This window comes from Moschus berezovskii, chromosome 16 (assembly GCF_049115385.1).
Source record: "Moschus berezovskii isolate FMDL1 chromosome 16, NW_MosBer_1.0, whole genome shotgun sequence".
NCBI lineage: Eukaryota > Metazoa > Chordata > Mammalia > Artiodactyla > Moschidae > Moschus > Moschus berezovskii.
The window spans coordinates 25,403,760-25,422,813 of NC_142475.1; the positions used below are offsets into that span (position 1 = coordinate 25,403,760).

Here is a 19,054-nt window from a genome sequence, read left to right on the forward strand (position 1 = left end):
GGGAATGGCTATCCATTTCAGTATTCTTTTCTGGAGAATTCCATGGACAGAGGAGCCTGGCAGGCTACAGTCCATGGGGTCACAAAGAGTCGGACACGACAGAGTGACTAACACTTTCATATAACAAAATTACAGATCAAGAGAACAGATTAGTGGTTGTCAGGGGTTAGAGCTGGTTGGAGTAGGCATGACTCTTACGAGGAGACCTTCCTGATGATGATGAAAGCTCTGCATCTTGACTGTAGGGATGGTAACACAAAAAGTGATAAAATGGCACAGAGTTATTCATACCACTGGACCAATGTCAATACCCCAGTTTTGATACTGGATTATAGCAACATACAAGGAAAAAATTGGGAAAAACTATATTAGGTTGCATAAGACCTCTGCTATTTTTGCAACTTATTGGAAAACTATTGATATAATTATTTCAAAATGAAAAGTTAAAAAAAATCACACACATACACAAAAAAATAAAATGAAACTGTCAATTTTATTCAAATTCTCCAAAATTTATAGTAAATACGTTGTTTCTAAAAGGTTTCACCTTTATATAATGGTTTTATTATTTCACCTTTCTTTTAAAGGTTTTTTAATTTTTCTGTACAGTTCTTCAGTAGAAGCCAGAGTCCTGAGCTGCCCAGTTAGGAGCCTAAAATACACAAAGAGAAATCAACAGGGTGAAAAGAAATAATTTCTGAAAAGACAACTTCAAAAAAAAGTGACACTAGCATTTTTTTAGCCATACTTCTACCAATCTATTCTCTACAACTTTAACAACTTCTGCAATTACGAAATGTGAGGTGTTTCAGAACAACACAGCAAAATACCATATGATATAGTTTTTGACCAATTAGAAAGTATAACAATGACAATATCACCAATATTATAATCCAAACCAATATAACTTGACCCTTAAGCATATAGAAATAACAACTACACGATAGTTATTTTTCAGGCTCAGTTAATTCTATACTTGGATGGAACAGGCAAGGACAATAATGTTTAAAACTGAAGGACTATGCTAAGGACACAAACCTGTTAATAAAACTTCAATCAGATGAGATCCTTGAATGCAGCTCAACTATTTTATAAAAACTTTCTAACCTCCAGCGATAAGTAATCATAATGCTTGAAAAGTATTAGGGGTAGTGTGGAATCCCAAAATTTCAAGGCTAGTCAAATTCCTTTAATATCTAATATGAAGGATTTCTACCAAAAGTGGAAATCTATTTTTCTGACACTTAAATATGAATATCAGATAAAGTCAAATTTTGTAAAATCAACACTAACATAAGATCAACATTTTTGCAGAAGTAGTTCTTCAGATTTAAAGGAACACAAATTTCAAGCACTTGAAAGAGAGATAACACATGTAACTTATCATCTGCCAGTATCAAAATGATGTGTTGAAAACACTAAGGAAATGACATAAAGAAGGCACACAGGAAGGGTAAAAGAAAAAAAAAAACCCAATTGTAATAAAACTAGGAACACATAATTTAATTTTTTTTTTGTTTCCTAACTAATGCATAAAACATCTAAGAAAAATCTTTTCAGTTTAGTGATTCTTAAATAAAATTACCCCCAAATACAAAATCAGATACAACCAAAATTAATTTGTTCTCAAATGATGCCCATGTAACAATTATATTACATTATTTACTGCCAAATTTGAGACAACAGAAGATGTGTGGTTCTTACCTCTGACCTACTATTCTGATTAAGTTTCTTCTCAATATTCATGGCCAACATCTGGCTTCTAAATGAAAGGCTTTTGGTCTTTTCAATCACTTGCTGATAGGGTGAGACTGCATTGTTACCCATAACCACGTGACCCTAAAATGAGACAGAGAAAAATTGGTCCTATAACGTAAACAACCGAGTTTCTTAAGTCATGAGTATGACTTCACAACCTACATGTATGTTATTTTTATGCCCAGTACAGATGACAATATTCATCCAACAACAAAAAAACAGGAGATAGCTGCTGCCTTCAAAAAAACTATTGTACATTAAGACAAAAATTCTAGAATAAATGTCCTAACAAAAACTTTCCCCCAAAGTATAAAATAATCAGCAACTGATATATATAGTACACAGCACAGACAACACTCACTAATTTAGAATCAATCTTGGCATCCAGCCTTGCATTTCTAATCAAATTTACAATCCACCTTTCGGCTTCTTCTGGAGTCATGTTCAGTTTATCTGCCAACATGCTAATGAAAAAGAAAAAAGAAATAAAATGACATTAACTGAGTTAAAAACTTAGCTTTATATACACAGTCTCTGACCTATACTCTATATGGAAACTTTTTGTTACTTATCGGTCATCTTCTCCTAAATATTATGACTCTTAAAACTGCATTGTTCATGTTTGTGCTATTTTCTTGAGCTGTTCACAATCTAGCGCATTTCACGTAACAGATTTAAGGTTCTTGAAGGAAGGGCCCCATATTCCATATACAAATGGGAGGGCCCCATTTGTATTTACACAAATCTTTCTAGCTTCCTTAAAAGTATCTTACTTAGTAGTGCTCCACTACTAATGATCTAAGGGAGAAAAATGTTGTACGATTTGTAATGATTATAGACATTAAACCTATTACAAGGAGCATCAGTAATTAAGAATAATAAAATGCAGCACATAACTAAAATCCAGGGCTGCTGAATTTCATTTTCTTCTGCACTAAGGACACTCCCTTGAACTGTACACTATAGATACCTAAATGGCCACTGAGTTTAAGGAAAAACAGACATACATACATACAGAGAAAACACAAACGGAAGAGACGGGGAAGGAGAAAGATGACAGACATCAAGACTCTGATTTAAAGTCTTTGATGTCATCAACCAATTTGCATTTTCTAATTGATGATCAGAGGCCTCTTGAAAAAGAGGCCACTGCAGGGCTTAATTTATCAGGGTTAACACAAACACAAGCCTTCATAGCAGGTAAGTCAGTCAGTCAAATGATGAAAGAGTATCTATGTATGCATGTATAATATTTAAAAGGACGGTATACATATATGCATATACAGGTGTTTAGACACAAATATTAACTCTCCTCTTTCACCTGTCTTCAACGAAGGTATTATACACTTGCCAGGTCTTCTAATATTATCACTAGTTTAATGAAAAAACAAGAATATAAAAATTCCTAATCTGACAGCACTCCCAATTTTAAAGTATAAATTTTTAATGTACTGGAAATCATATAGCTATGTAATTACTGATGTCTTAACGCAAAAGTAATCAATCAAGTTAACAAAAATACCTTTATGGGAATAATATAATCTATGCTATCTCTATTTCATGTTTACTGACAAAGAGAAGAATTTCGTTCCAAATGTAAAAAGTTAGGCTATCATTAAAGTTACTGCTAAATCAATGAAGACAATCATTTAAAATTTATCCCTAAAATAAGCTTGAAGTTAAAAAACACCATGATGATGAGTATGAGCCAACACAACCATAAAACTCCTTGGATTTACATGTCAAGTTCTGTTCTCTTTTTATGATCAATTTTGCCTTTAAGTACACATTCTTAGCAAACAAAGAATAATCAGTCCATGACTATTACTTCAATTTCATGATCAGGTTTCAATTTATTATCTTTATCATTGTTCTCTAAGCAAAGGCTATTTTATGTTACTAAAAATAGGGAATTGTGTAATTTTACTGAAACAAGGCATTTTTTTGACTAGGAAAAATTCCTGCAGCTGGTGTTTCCTATGGCTTCTCAATAAACTCCGTGTATTTCCTACTGGTACTTGACTTATTTTAGAAATGTGTACATTTCATTTTCTTCTGCACTGCTAAAGTAAGCAATTGCCTAATACTTTTAGCTGAAGCTGCTACTCTAAAGGTAAAGAACGTATTTTCCAAAACATTATTTTATCAACTCCTGTAACAATTTCTCTTTTGTATGTCTCCTCCATTCCCCCAAAATACAACTCTTTAAAGTGAAGCCAAGATCATTTTACTCTGAAAAGCACAAATGAAACAATCTGTACTATATATATTAAAACTCCAATCTTCAAGACCTCCATATACTGCTTTAAAAAAACAGATATGTTATTCCTAGTAGCTACTAACTGGGTATAGTCAGTTTTTAAAAGATTTTTAAAACTATAAATAAGTTGTGTTTGATTCTTTTCGACTCCATGGACTGTAGCCCGCCAGGAGTGGGTAGCCATTCCCTTCTCCAGGAGATCTTCCTGATCCAGGGACCAAACCCAGGTCTCCTGCATTGCAGGCAGATTCTTTACCATCTGAGGCATTGAGAAGTCCTATCAATTACCTCCTTAACCACTGACTCTAATCAAAGTTCCCTACCAAACTACTTTCATCTTGAAAGACTCTCCTTCACACCAACCAAACTAAACCTCACTGTTCATTAACTATGACATGTTTTAAACCACTTCAGGGCCTTTGCAAATGTTGTGCCTTTTGTTTCAAAGGCTAATACACCTTTTTCTTCACTTAGTGATGTGTTACATGGGTATCAGAGAAAACAGTACCCTAACTGGCCTCCCAAGACACCTCTCCCAACCATTATATATCTGTTTGATGTTTTCACAATTCTGTTTTTTGCAGAGCATTCATAGTCTCTGGTAGCTTAGATGGTAAAGAGTCCATGTGCAACGCAGGAGACCTGGGTTTGATCCCTGGGTCAGGAAGATCCCTTGGAGAAGGGAATGGCTACATACTTCAGTATTCTTGCCTGGAGAATCCCATGGTCAGAGGAGCCTGGCAGGCTACAGTCCATGGGGTTGCAAAGAGTTGGACACAACTGAGCAGCTAACACTTTCACTTTCATAGAGCTGTAGTTGTGTAACCGAGTATCTGCTTTCATGACAGACTGTGCATATAACCCAAGAGCATGCACCACAGCTTCCCTGTTCACGTCTATATATCCAGCAATTAGCATAATGCCCAGTAGAGAGGAGGCAATCAATAAAAACTTACTGTCTGATTCCCACCCTAGTTACGACCCCAGCACAGGCTTTGTGACTGTTTCATAATATTCTAACTAATCTGCCTCTTGAGTCTCACCTTATTATTTTACATAGTTGCCAGCTTAGTCCTAAAGCCCAACTACAAGCTTATTCCTAAATTCCTTTCAAAAATATGAGTCCTTCTACCAAAACAATAAAATTCAAACTTCCAAGTTTCATGATTCTCTACAATTTAGCTACAATTGAACTTTTCAGCCTTCTTCCTCATGAATACCACAGCCCATCCAAACCAAACCAATTCTTTTTCTTTCCTGTCACTAATTCAACAAAATATGAATTGTGTTAGATGCTTGTGACAACATACAGTTTGTCTTCCACTTTTATAAAAGTTTAAAGCCATGTCTCCTGCATTGGCAGATGAATTCTTTACCACTGAGCCACCAGGGACGGCCAAAATGTGTTTTTTTAGGGAGAAATATTGACAAGTCTGGGCTTTCCTGGTGGCTCAATGGTAAAGAAACTGCCTGCAATGTAGGACACATGGGTTCAATCTCTGTGTTGGGAAGATCCCCTGGATAAGGCCATGGCAACCCACTCCAATGTTCTTGCTTGGAGAATCCCATGAACAGAGGAGCCTGGTGGGCTATAGTCCATGAAGTTGTAAAGAGTCGGACACAACTGAGTGACTAAGCACATTGACAAGTCTAGTTCTGGTTAGTGCCTAAAGTTTAATTTCTCTTTTATAGCTGTACAGTAAATAAAGAAGAAATTGAAAAAGAGGCAGAGTTAGATGATGACTTTTATAATTTCCATGCAAGATTTTTGTCTCCTGAAAAAGCTGCTAGAGAAGATCATCTTTACCCTTAACCAAGTACGTCAACGTGATACTTTAATGCATTTGTTTTGTTGGAATTGAGAGACTAAGGTGTATTCAGTAAAATGCAGAGTTCCTGTGGATGATAAAATGGAAGATTGTAATGACAGCTTGTTTTCAATGTATGAGATTTGAGGGAAATCAGATCTTTGCTCTTTATTTTTTCTTTAACACAATTTCATTAGCAGGATTTCAGTCTTTCCATGGAGAAGGGAATGGCAACCCATTCCAGTACTCTTGCCTGGAAAATCCCATGGGCGGAGGAGCCTGGTAGGCTGCAGTCCATGGGGTCGCAAAGAGTCGGACATGACTGAGCGACTTCACTTTCACTTTAAAGCTGGAGGGTTGGGGAGGAGGGGACAAGCACCTAATCCTCCAAATATATAAACTACTTTAAGCATAAGAAGGAAAAAGAGGAAGGAGCTATGTGAGTGTAAAAGGGTTTAACCAGTTCTAGTCTGGAGGTTTGGGGATAATTTATGTATGGAAATATTTAATGTCAAGTTATAAAGCGAAAGACAATTTTATTCTGTATAACTCTACTTAGAATTTTCTATTCTTTTTTCTTTACATACATATTCTAAGTCTTGTACTCCATCATGGCTGGAGCAATCTGACAACATGCATCAAGACCCACAAACGTGTGCCTGCTCTGACTCATAATCCCACTTTGAGGATTCACTGTTTTGCAATGTGCTTGTTGAACCTTTACTTATTAAATCAAGTCAAAGAAAAATCTGAAATAAGGTCTGAGAAGTATTAGTAAATTATTGATACCTTCTCAGGTTATCTAGGCTACCACTTTGTAAGAGAATGTGGCAATAATCCATTTTAAATAACAGGAAAATATACACAGTAAAAGAAATTAAATAACAGAGAGAAGTTCTCTAAGTCCACAATTCTCTTACATTTTGCTGATTTTATAAAAAAAAAAGTAAAGATTTAAAAATAAAAAATAACTATCTTATTAAAGTTTGAAGAAACAAAAACTTGCCTTTAGCTATCCTACACCATGCTTATTTTGTGTTATTTAAAATAATTCAGTTTATCAATTAAAAGACAAAATATATCAAAAGGCAGAATTTCTGGGGAAAAAAAAATCCTAATTCAATTTAAGTTTCAAACTCAAAAATAACTTCCAGATTATTCAGATAATATTAAAATCTCAACCTTGTCTGCGGGAGCTTAAAGAAGACATTTTAGGTTTAAAATCTTATATTTAAGACATGACATGATTTAAAACTCTGAGAAGAGAATATAGGTGAAATATTTCCTAATGTAAACCATACTGTTTTCTTAGGTCAATCCCCCAAGGCAATAAATATTAAAGTAAACAAATAGAATGTAATCAAACACAAGCTTTTGCATAGTAAAAGAAACTAAACAAAAGGTCAACCTACTGACTATGAAAAATACTTGCATATGATGTGATTGACAAAGATTTACATTTCCAAAATATACAAACAGCTCACATAGCTAAATAACAAAAACAAAAAAACCTAATCGAAAAAATGTGCAGAAAACCTAAACAGACATTTCTCCAAACACATACAGATAGCTAATAATTGTTAACTACTAGAGAAATGCAAGTCAAAATTATAATGACCACCAGTCAGAATGGCCACCATTAAAAGTCAACAAACAAAGGAGATGGTGTGAAGAAAAGGAACCCTCCTACACTGTTGATGGGAATGTAAATTGGTGCAACCACTGTAGAAAACAGTATGGAAGTTGCTCAAAAAACTAGAGTTGCCACATGACCCAGCAATCCCACTCCTGGAGATACAGTCAGACGAAACCATAATTCAAAAAGATACACGCGCCCCTATGTTCACAGCAGCACTATTCACAATAGCCAAGACATGGAAACAATCTAAATGTCCAAAGACAGATGAATAGATAAAGATGTGGTATATAGACACAATATAAAGCATCTGTCTACAATGCGGGAGACCTGGATTCGATCCCTGGGTTGGGAAGATCCACCGGAGAAGGAAATGGCAACCCACTCCAGTACTCTTGCCTGGAAAAACCCATGGACAGAGGAGCCTGGTAGGCTTCAGTCCATGGGGTCACAAAGAGTAGGACATGACTGAGCGACTTCACCTTCATATATACACACAATAAAATACTACTCAGCCATAAAGAAGATTGTGAAATAATGCCATCTGCTGCAACATGGATGGACTGAGAGATACACTAAGTGATTTAAGTCAGAAAAAGAAACACAAATACCATATGATACAACTTATATGTGGTATCTAAAATATGACACAAATAACTTATCTATGAAACAAACTCAAAGACATAGAGAACAGACTTGTGGTTGCCAAAAAGGAAGAGGGCTGGGGGAGGGATGGATTGGGAATATGGGATTAGTAGATGCAAACTATTAAGTAGAGAATGGATAACCAACAAGGTCCTATGAAAAAAACAGCACAGGGAACTATATTCAATATCTCATAATAACCCATAAAGTAATATGAAATGGAATACATATATATTTGTTGAATTTGTTACAATTTTATATATATATATATATAAATGAATCACTTTGTTGTACAGAAATTAACACATTATAAATCAACTATACTTCAATAAGATAATACTGGAGTGGGTTGCCGTTCCCTTCTCCAGGGGATCTTACCCACCCAGGAATTGAATCCAGGTCTCCTGCATTGGAAATGGATTCTTTACCGACTGAGCTATCAGGGAAGCCCATATATAAGTGAATCACTTTGCTGTACAGCAGAAATTAACACATTATAAATCAATTATACTTCAGTAAAATAAAGATACATTAAATATTTTGTGTAAATCCCTCATTCACACCTTTTAGTTGAAAAGCTCTCCTGCTCAAGTGACACAAGATACTGAACAGTTGTTTCTTTTTTTAATGTGGATCATTTGAATTTGTTACAATATTGCTTCCTTTTTTATGTTTTGGGTTTTTGGCCCCAAGGGATGTGGGATTTCGGCTCCCCAACTAGGGATCCATGGGGTCACGGAGAGTCGGACACGACTGAGCGACTGAACTGAACTGAACTGAACTAGGGATCAAACTTGCACTCCCTGTACTGGAAGGTGAAGTTTTAACCACTGGACTGCCAGGGAAGTCGTTGTTATGTTAAGTAAGTAACACATAAAACCCTAAATGCATGCTTAGTCATTCAGTCTCATGTCTGACTCTTTGCAACCCCATGGACTGTAGCCCACCAGGTTCCTATGTCCATGGAATTCTCCAGTCAAGAATACTGAAGTGGGTTGCCATGCCCTCCTCCAGGAGACCTTCCCAACACAGGGATTGAACCCAGGTCTCCCACACTGCAAGCAGATTCTCTACCATCTAAGCCACCAGGAAAGCCCAAAGCCCCAAACAGCCTTTCCACCAAATCTTGAGAAAAAAGAACAAAGCTGGAGGCTTCACATTCTTTGATTCCAAACTATATCAAAAAGCTATAGTAATCAAAACACTATGCTACTGGCATAAATATAGACACATAGATTAATGGAACAGAATAGAGAGCTCGAACTGAAGCATATATGGTAAATTAATTTATGACAAAGGAGGAAAGAATATACAATGGAAAAAGAACAGTCTCTATCCAACAAATGGTGCTGGGAAAACTGGACAATTAGACGCAAACAGATGAAACTGGACCAGTCCTCACGCCATATATACAAAAATTAACTCAAAATGAATTAAAGACTTGAACATTAAAACTTGGAACTATAAAACTCCTTTAAAAACACACACACACACAAGCAGTTAAGTTCTTGACATACATCATTGTGAGGATTTTTTACACCTGATACCAAAATAAATTCGAACACAAAGGTAACAAAAGAAAAAAGAAACATCAAAGTAAAAAGCCCCTGTAGAGCAAAGGAAACTATCAAGATGAAAAAGTAACCTGCCAAGTGGGAGAAAATATTGCAAACCACATATATAAGGGGTTAATATCCAAAATATAGAAAGAACACATATTAACTCAGTATCAAAAAAAAAAAAAACAAAAACAAATGATTTAAAAATGGGAAGAGGACCTGAATAAATACTTTTCCAAGGAAGACATACAGAGGGCTAAGAGGTACATGAAAACATGCTCGACATCACTAACCATCAGAGAAACACAAATCAAAACAATGAGATATCATCTCATACCTGTTAGGACGGTTATCATTAAAATGTAAGAAGTAATTATTAGCAAGAATGTGGAGAAAGGGAAACTTTTGATGCATTGCTGGTATTCAGGTGAATTGGTACAATCACTATGGAAGACACTAAGTGGATTCTTCAAACAATTCAGTATGACCAAGCTATTCCACTTAAATTTATCTGAAGGAAATGAAAATTCTAACTTGAAAAGATATAGGTAAACCCATGTTCACTGCAGCATTACTTATAATACCAAGCAACCTAAGCGCCCATCAATGGATGAATGAATAAACAAAATGTGACTGCGCACACATACAGTTATTTAACCATTAAAAAAATGAAATTGTACTATTTGCATGTTGAGGGCAGTATGCCAAATGAATTAAGCCAGACCAAAAAAAAAAAACCAAACAACAAACACCATATGATCTCACTTATAGGTGGACTCTAAAACAAAACAAAAAATGCTCATAGATACAAAGAAGAGATGGGGGTGGGTGGGACTGGATGAAAGGTCAAAAGGTACAAACTTCCAGTTACAGAATAAATAAGCCATGGAATATAATGCATAGCATGGGGACTACAAATAAGAGTAAATCTCATCACAAGAGGAAAAAATTGCAACGATGTGTGGCAATGAACGTCAACTACACCTATTAAGGTGATCATTTCACAATATACACAAATATCAAATCATTATGTTGTATACCTAAAACTGTTTTGCTATATGTTAATTATAATCTCAATTTTAAGAAAACTAGAACAAAAAGTATCATTAATATCCTTAGTAAAATTAAAAACTGTGGAACTGCATTCATAAAATAAGAACAGAATGCTATAAAAAATATTCAGAAAAAGAAGAGTGACAGAGGTCTTTCGGAAATTGAAAACTAACATCAGAGACTATTTTTAATCCACAGAAGATTTCTCTGGGAGAAAATTTCCCAGACTGTAGAAAACAAAGATAATGTGATGGAAAATAGAGAAATGATAAGAAAATTGGAAGTCTGATCAGGAGGTCTAATACCTGAATAACAGAAGTTCCAGAAAGAATAAATGGTGAACATAAAGAAGAAACTGTTAAAGAAATAATTCTAATTCAACAAAAATTACCAGATCTGGAGGCCACGAACTTCTAAATTTAGAGAGTCCAATATGAAGAATTGATCTCCTTAAAAGGAAATAAAACCAGTCAATCCTAAAGGAAGTCAACCTGAATATTCACTGAAGGACTGATGCTTAAGCTCCAACACCTGATGCCAAGAGCCAACTCATTAGAAAAGACTCTGATGCTGGGAAAGACTCAAGGCAAAAGGTGAAGAGGGTGGCAGAGGATAAGATGGTTAGAAAGCATCACTGACTCAATGGACATGAACTTGAGCAAACTCCAGGAGATAGTGGAAGACAGGGAAGTCGGGCATGCTGCAATCCATAGGGTTGCAAAGAGTCAGACACAATTTAGCGACTAACAATAACAACAAATACGAAAAATTAAAACAGACCTATACAAAGGCATATCACTGTAAAATTTCAGACAACGGGCACCAAAAAACCTCCCCCTCCCCATTGCTAGAGAGGAAAACAAAACACCTGTATAAAAGATGCTGCTGCTGAGTCGCTTCGGTCATGTCCGACTCTGTGCAACACCATAGATGGCAGCCCACCAGGCTCCCCCATCCCTGGGATTCTCCAGGCAAGAACACTGGAGTGGGTTGCCATTTCCTTCTCCAATGAGTGAAAGCGAAGTCGCTCAGTCGTATCCGACTCTTAGCAACCCCAGGGACTGTAGCCTACCAGGCTCCTCCATCCATGGGATTTTCTAGGCAGGAGTACTGGAGTGGGTTGCCATTGCCTTCTCAGGTATAAAAGATGAGGAATTAAAAAAAAAAAAAAAGTCTTCTGATTTCTATAACAAAATTCTGGAGTAGTTTTCAAATGAGCGTACCATGCCTAGCAATACCACTACTCAAGTATGAAAGTAAAATACAGAATTTCAGATGTGAAAAAAATTTACCTTCAAAGTATCGTACCTTATAAAGCCACTGAAGAATATGCTTTACCAAGTAAGATAATAAAGGAAGGCATAATATTATGTCCAAGTCCAGATTTTTTGAGGAAGATAAAACTGATAGAATTAATCAATTTTGAAAAGAGATTTATAAACTGGCAAAGACTCTGAAACAGAATTAATGAAAAAGTCATTAAGGAAAACAACAAAGCAAATGGCGGGAAAGTGGCAATTATCAATTCCAGAGAAAACAAATACCGAATACTAGATAAACATACTACAAATCTACCTTATTTGAAACAAGGTGCTAAATTAACTCAGCACTTATTTGATATTAAGTTCAGACACTAACACACAATTTATAAAAAGATTAAAGAGTTGAGAAAAAGTCCCATAAACAAGTAATAATTTCAAATACAATATGGATGGCATTTCAAATAAGTGGGAGAAAACAGCTTTTCAATAAATCATGTTGGCTATTTTGGGGACAGGGAGAGGAGCTACTTTCTATTTCCAAATAAACCCTTGATGGATTCAAACAGAAGAAATAAAGTCACAGAGGTCCTAGAAGAAAATAGGTAAACAGCATATAAACCTTTTATGAGAAAGAACTTTTAAATAAAACACAAAGTCAGTACAATAAAGGAAAAGCTTAGTAATAACTTTGACTAAATAAATATGTAAATCATTCCTGTGCATGCTCAGACACATCCAGCTCTTTGCGACCCCATGGACTAGCCCAGTAGGCTCCTCTGTCCATGGAATTTTTCAAGCAAGAATATTGGGAATGGGTTGCTATTTCCTACTTCAGGGGATCTTCCTGACCCTGTGTCTCCTGCATTGGCAAGCAGATTCTTTAATACTCTGCCACCTGGGAAGCCTTCATTCCTTTGGGGCAGAGGGGAAAAAATAGAATCCTAAGTGCTATTTTAAGGCATAGAAAAAAATAATTATTTTATCCTCTATTCAGTTTCATTAGTAAAACATATTCATAACTCTTAGCACAAAATCAGATACTTTTCTTCTTTCTGGGAAAGCATTAAGACCAGTCGTCCCAACTAAGAACATAAGGTATATAAATCTAAATCTAAATCTAGAGAACCAATTAGGCTTTCATCAACTCTAGGCTGATTGTCTATTCAATGACTAATCTTTTCGACAGTCTTCTTTTTCTGAACCCTTCCACAGTCCTTACCCTGATGTATCTTAATAAATAAAGATTTGGGGTCCAGAATTTCAGAAGCTTATCAATTACCTGTTTAATAACCTGGCTTTCCAAATTTTAGCTGATAAGCACAACTTATTTAAAAAATTACTGACTTAAGCCATTAAGTTATGGAAATCTCTGGCCTGTTTTCCACTGAAGACCGTGGTTACCTATTTTATATATACAAAGAACTCTAATCTTTTATAAGAATATCCTATGACAATTAATTAAAAAGTAAGTGTTAAGTGTAAACTGTATTTAACTGTAAGATTAGGAGGAAATAGGAGAAAGAACAGGAGAAAACTGAGAAATGAAATGCTCTGTATGACAAATGAAAATTCTCACTGAATTTACCAACATCTCATTAGTGAAAAATGACACTATATTACTTGATAATTAACACAGAAATACAATGATAATGGCTGTTAAAAATAATCTTCATCTGGAAACAAACCTTTTATCCCTAATATCAAAGTATAATTAAATATAAATTGCTATATGGTAATAAAGCCTTTAAGAAAAATATTAAGATCTAAAATGTTACTGAATAAAATAAGCAAAGTGGAATGACTTCATAACTTAAATGCAAGAGCAGTTGGCAAATACATACTTTTGTGAAAAGCCAAAACTAACCCCCATAGGGAAATTATATTAATGTATGCTCCAACATGTTTATCACACACATTCAAAATATTACTTCCATACTTTGTTTTTATCTGCAACTGAAAACTGGTCCAAGAATTATTCTAGAACAGCTTTTAAATTTCAGACACACCATATCTGATAAACTATTCGGCTATACTAAATTAAATCCCACCACAGTAATCTTTTTTGACAGATGCTGCATACTTCATGGTAAACAGATTTGTAACTTATCCTATAAATCTACAGGGCTGTGTATAAACTGATAAAAACATTCGTAATACGCATTTTTATAAAGATAAGACTATCACATGTGCCATTTAGTGAAGAATCCTATCAACAGAGACTGTTCCAAATCACAAATGGAAAGGGTTATTTAATAAACAACCAGGGCTTTATAATGCTGAACAGCATTTGATATGTGTCCACTAGGGAAGAGAAAGGAAGATAGAGACAAATCCTTCCCCCAGCCCTAAGAAAGCCCAAACGTCAAATAACTAAATTAATCAGAAGCAGAGATAGGCCAGCGTAAACTAGTAAATGGAGTGATTTGTCATAATTAGTATACGATAGAAAAGAATCTACTTAAAGATATTTAGAGAGCTATCAGGGTTCAGTGAAACTTCAATTCAAATTATTTCTCTGACTTTTCTGTATACAAATTACGTCCATGTTATTCTAATAACTCTGTATTTTTCTTCAAAATGCCTATCCTAATTATAATCTTATCTTTATTTAGTATGTTTCTTCCTCTGGATTTTAAGCTCTAAGGCTGTGTTCTCTACTTTCTATCCAGTGCCTGGCACTCATTCACTCTGTAGTATTTTCTTCTTTCAAAAGCTGTCATAGTTAAACTGCTCTTCACTAATTATATCATAATCTGTATCATATGCATTTATCCTCTTCAGAAAGAAGAGGACTACCTTGAACACTACTTTTAAAAAAGTTTTGCACATCCTTTAAATGACAAAATTACAGAAATAGCAAACAGATGAGTGGTTGCCAGGGTTCATAAGAGGCAAGAGGGAAGGGTGTATGGGTATAAAAGAGAAATCAGGAATTTGTGTTGTGTCAGAAATGTTCTATATCTGAATGTATCAACATCAATAGGGTGGTTGTGGTGTTTTATTATGGTTCACCAAATGTTACCACTGAAGGAAACTGTAAAGGGCACAGAGGATTTCTTCATTAATTCTTACATCAGAATTTTTGAGAGGAGCTCTGAAAATTACAGGTGCTGAGATCTGTCCCTTCCCATTCTGAGAATGCTTTAATTTTTTAGGGATTGGACCTGGGAAGTTTTAAACCAGATTCTCAAGTCTTGATCCCAGAGATTCTGATTCAGAAGGTCGGTGGTAAAGCCAGAAAAATCCATTCTTAAGTTTAAGTTATTGGTGGTTTTTTAAGTTCTCCAGATGATTCTGATGTATAGCTAGGTTTAAAAACCTCTGAACTAGAGAACAATAATTTTTTCTATGTACTGTTCGAATGTAAACAATAGCTAGTTTGGTCATTATCATGGATTCCAAGTCCCTGGTATCTGAGTGAAGATATGTGCTGTATTTATAAAAGCCCAACTTAGATGCTTAACATTATTTTCAGTCATATTTCTAACCCATTAAAGCAGTTCTAAAAACATGAAGAAGCCTAGGCCCCTGGACTGAGTCCTACTAGCCCCCATACTCTCCGGTACCACCCCCCAAACCTTACAATCTGAGATATCACTGCTGCACTAAGAACTGTTTATTCACAGGAAGCGGTACTTTATGCTTGTTCTCTATCCTGTTAATTCACTGCATACTAAAAATATTAAATCACTCATTTTTCAATCCATTACCCTAACAGGCTATAACTATGTGCCTAAAAAAATTTTGTGACCTGATGCAATGGTTCTCAATCTTGGATGTGCTTTGGATGTGTTCCGTAACTGGAATAGTAAAGTAGCCCTAGTTAGTGTAACACAGAAGCCCTACACGGCATAACACAGAAAACTGGATTCAGAAAGTTTGTGGTGGCTTCAGGGAGTCTATATTTGTAAGATAAAAAACAAAACTCTACAGATTCTGGACAAAAAAATTAAACATTGACTCATGGTTTTTTCCATCTTTATCCTCTGGCTCAAATGATACATTAATGACAAATTAGTCTAAATCGGCTATTTCTAAAAATATCAATTGCTCACAATGAAAAAGAAAGTATAACCAGGGTCAAGACAATGAATGTCAGAGAGCTATTAGCTCAGAATCTTGCATTAAATAAGACCTAAGCTGCTTAATGTCTCTGAGCCTTCAGTTTTTCAGCTATAAAGGGGCAGCTACAAAACAAAGGAGTTGTACTGCATCAGTGTTTCGTAAAACTGGGTTTCCAGAGTCAGTCATATGGTTCCATGGAGTCAGGAGAAAAGCCGAACAGAAGTACAGGTAAAATAAAGTGAAAGAGCTCTTCCTTTACCTGCTTGTGCATATACATAAATATGACTAATGACTGTTAGGAATTTCCATGTATTCCTTAAGGGAACTAGATTGGGAACCAGATTTTTAAAATTATATCAGTATGTCTGCTAGCTATAATAAAGTACTAAATAAGGTCAAAGCTTCAACTCCCAAAGGAAAAGACCGATGTTCACACTATAATTCTAATTCTGAATAACCACTTCAATGACAACCCACTAAAATAAGGCAAGCAAGAATGGATGACTTAGTGAAAACAAAAGGCTCTAAAGAAAAACTTTGGTGTACATACAATTCCTAAGAGGCAAACATTAACGTAGTAAGTTTTTAAACATTTAAGGAGCATTTACTGTTTGACTTCATCTGTGGTCAAGGGGCACTGCTATTTTTCAAATTCTAATACATAAAATCAGTTTCTAATAAGTTATGTAAGTTTCACAATTTTTTCCCCACAATTTCCTCACACAACAGAGAAAATTTCAACTGAAATTCTCCATAACTTTTCCATGTTTCAACATTTTAGGATGTCACAGGAGTTTACTATGAGAATTCAAATATATAATTAAATAAAATAAATTCAATTAAATGAAATAATTACCAAATGTGGTCTTTTCAACAGCATTTCCAATTTACTAAGGACTAATCCCTTAAGTGAACTCCTGTTGAAAACCATTCTAAAACTGGTCATTGCTCTTTTCTCCCTGTGTAGTGATATAATAGTATTCTTTAAAAAGGTAACTCTCTGACAATCATAATACTTCCTTGAAGTAATTTTCAAAAATCATGCCTTCTCACACATATGGAAAATAAGAATAATCTGAAGCATCACAGAATTCGAACAAAAGTTAGGATTTTTAATAAATCACTATAACATTTCCTTTTTCTACTACAGCACAGAGAAATAAAACAGAAATCCAATTAACTGGAATCCTAGTAACTGTAACTTTACAATAAATGAAAGTTTATAGGAATTTAAAAGTAGAATTAAATCAGTATTCTTACTTAATGCTGATACACTGATGGATGCGACAAAAAGTCTCAAATATGAAGAGACGGGCATTTTCAATGAAATCCTCAAGACAAGCCACCAAGAAGAAATCATTCACTAGTACCTATAAGAATAAAATATAAGAGGAAATAATTATAAGTGCCGATGAGCAATTTAAAAAATTTGTCTCAAATATGTCGTTCTTTGTTTTTTACTCATTATTCCTTTCACTACAACTCTCTCATCTAATATCACAGGTTCTACTTCATAACACTTTTTAGAACACTATATTCAAGTCTCTAAAAATGCAAATAAGAAAATGAATGCTACAAGAAAAAGAGCTAAAAACTACGTTTCCTTGTTCCACTGATGACCTGAACAACCTCAGGACAAAGTAGCTTTGTCCTGTCATTAACCTATATAAATGCTCTCTAGATAACGTATTTCCAGCTTTTTAAAGTAGATATGGACTAAAAGTATTCATACTTCTGTGATAATAAGTAGACCAGAAAGCCACAGGAGAAAAAAATTCAAAGGGTGACACCTATTTCACAGATGTATCATAATTAAGAGAATATTTTAACTTCAAGAACAGCAACCAAGTGCCCCACTGCCTGGCACGGCCTAGATACTTAGTATTACAATAAACACCAATATTTAATAATGTCACATTTGATTGCGTGTACATAAGTTGTTATACTACATATATACAAGTTGTTACAAATTTTTTTCAATGTTTGAAAATCATTTCTAAAGGTATACTTACGTAATTTTCTTTTCCTTAGACAAATAAGATCTCTTCCCCTTTCTGGGCTAGTAATTGTGTTCAAAAATGAAACCAAGAGCTAGTAACTTACAGATTTGGTAAATGCATTTAACAGGTAATTCTTAGTTTTTCAAAACTTGCAAACTAACTTACTAAGAAAAAAGACTGTAAGCCCAACTCTTTCAAATTCTCTGACAGTACCTTAGTTTCTGACAGCTAACAGAAGACACTAGTTTAAAAATTCACTCTTAGCTTGACTGCTTTACAGCAAATGTTAAAATACAATTGTAAGAAAAATTTCAAATTAGGCCTGCTTATGTAACAAGCTGGAATCACAACTGTGATATAAAACTTGATATAATCTTGTTTATGACATATAAAGCATTTCACATATTTTTATTCATTCAGGATAAGACATGAAATTATATGTGAATTTATAAAGCCTTTAATGTTTTAACCAACTGTTAACAAAAGGGATAGACACACAGTAATAACACTAAAAATGTCTTCAACCCAACACATTTCTAAACAGTCTGCCATTTTAAGATTAATAAACATTTCTGACATAATTAATAAAACCCTGTTAGATTAGTTCTTATAATACCCCCAAATTAAAGAATTACTATTAATTTGTAAGCAAAAATTTATACTTACTGATTCACATTCCCTTAGCTTTTTCTGAGCCCCATCAAAGTCAAAATTAACATATAAGCATTCAACAAATTCTGTAATTGGATCTTTATATGTGTAAGACTCCTGTAAAAGTGAAAGGTTAAGCTGGATTTGATTCAACACTGTTTAGCAGTAGACTGCCCCCAATCTTCCTATTTTCTCCTCCCTTACCATTAGTTTCTAACAAATTACCAAGTACTATCTTCTCAAAGCTCATATCCTAATTCAAGGCCACACCTTAACCTTATAATACCTCCTAAACCAAGTTCTCTAAATGGTCATCCTACAACCATTCCAAAAGCTTTCAAATTCCTCTACTGCCAG

General features: G+C 34.7%; 1 protein-coding gene across 2 annotated transcripts in view; it reads right to left on the reverse strand.

Annotated features, from left to right (window-relative positions):
• Positions 1 to 474: 474 nt before the first annotated feature.
• EIF3E (eukaryotic translation initiation factor 3 subunit E) overlaps positions 475 to 19,054 on the reverse strand; it is a 53,392-nt gene continuing 34,812 nt past the window's right edge. For both annotated transcript variants that reach the window (XM_055431738.2, XM_055431739.2), the window contains 5 exons: positions 18,713 to 18,814; positions 17,307 to 17,416; positions 2,120 to 2,222; positions 1,705 to 1,839; positions 475 to 652 (listed from right to left, as the gene is read on the reverse strand). In XM_055431738.2, the coding sequence (XP_055287713.1) occupies positions 614 to 652; positions 1,705 to 1,839; positions 2,120 to 2,222; positions 17,307 to 17,416; positions 18,713 to 18,814 (489 nt within the window). In that variant the 3' untranslated portion in view covers positions 475 to 613. The remainder of the gene's footprint in view (positions 653 to 1,704; positions 1,840 to 2,119; positions 2,223 to 17,306; positions 17,417 to 18,712; positions 18,815 to 19,054) is intronic.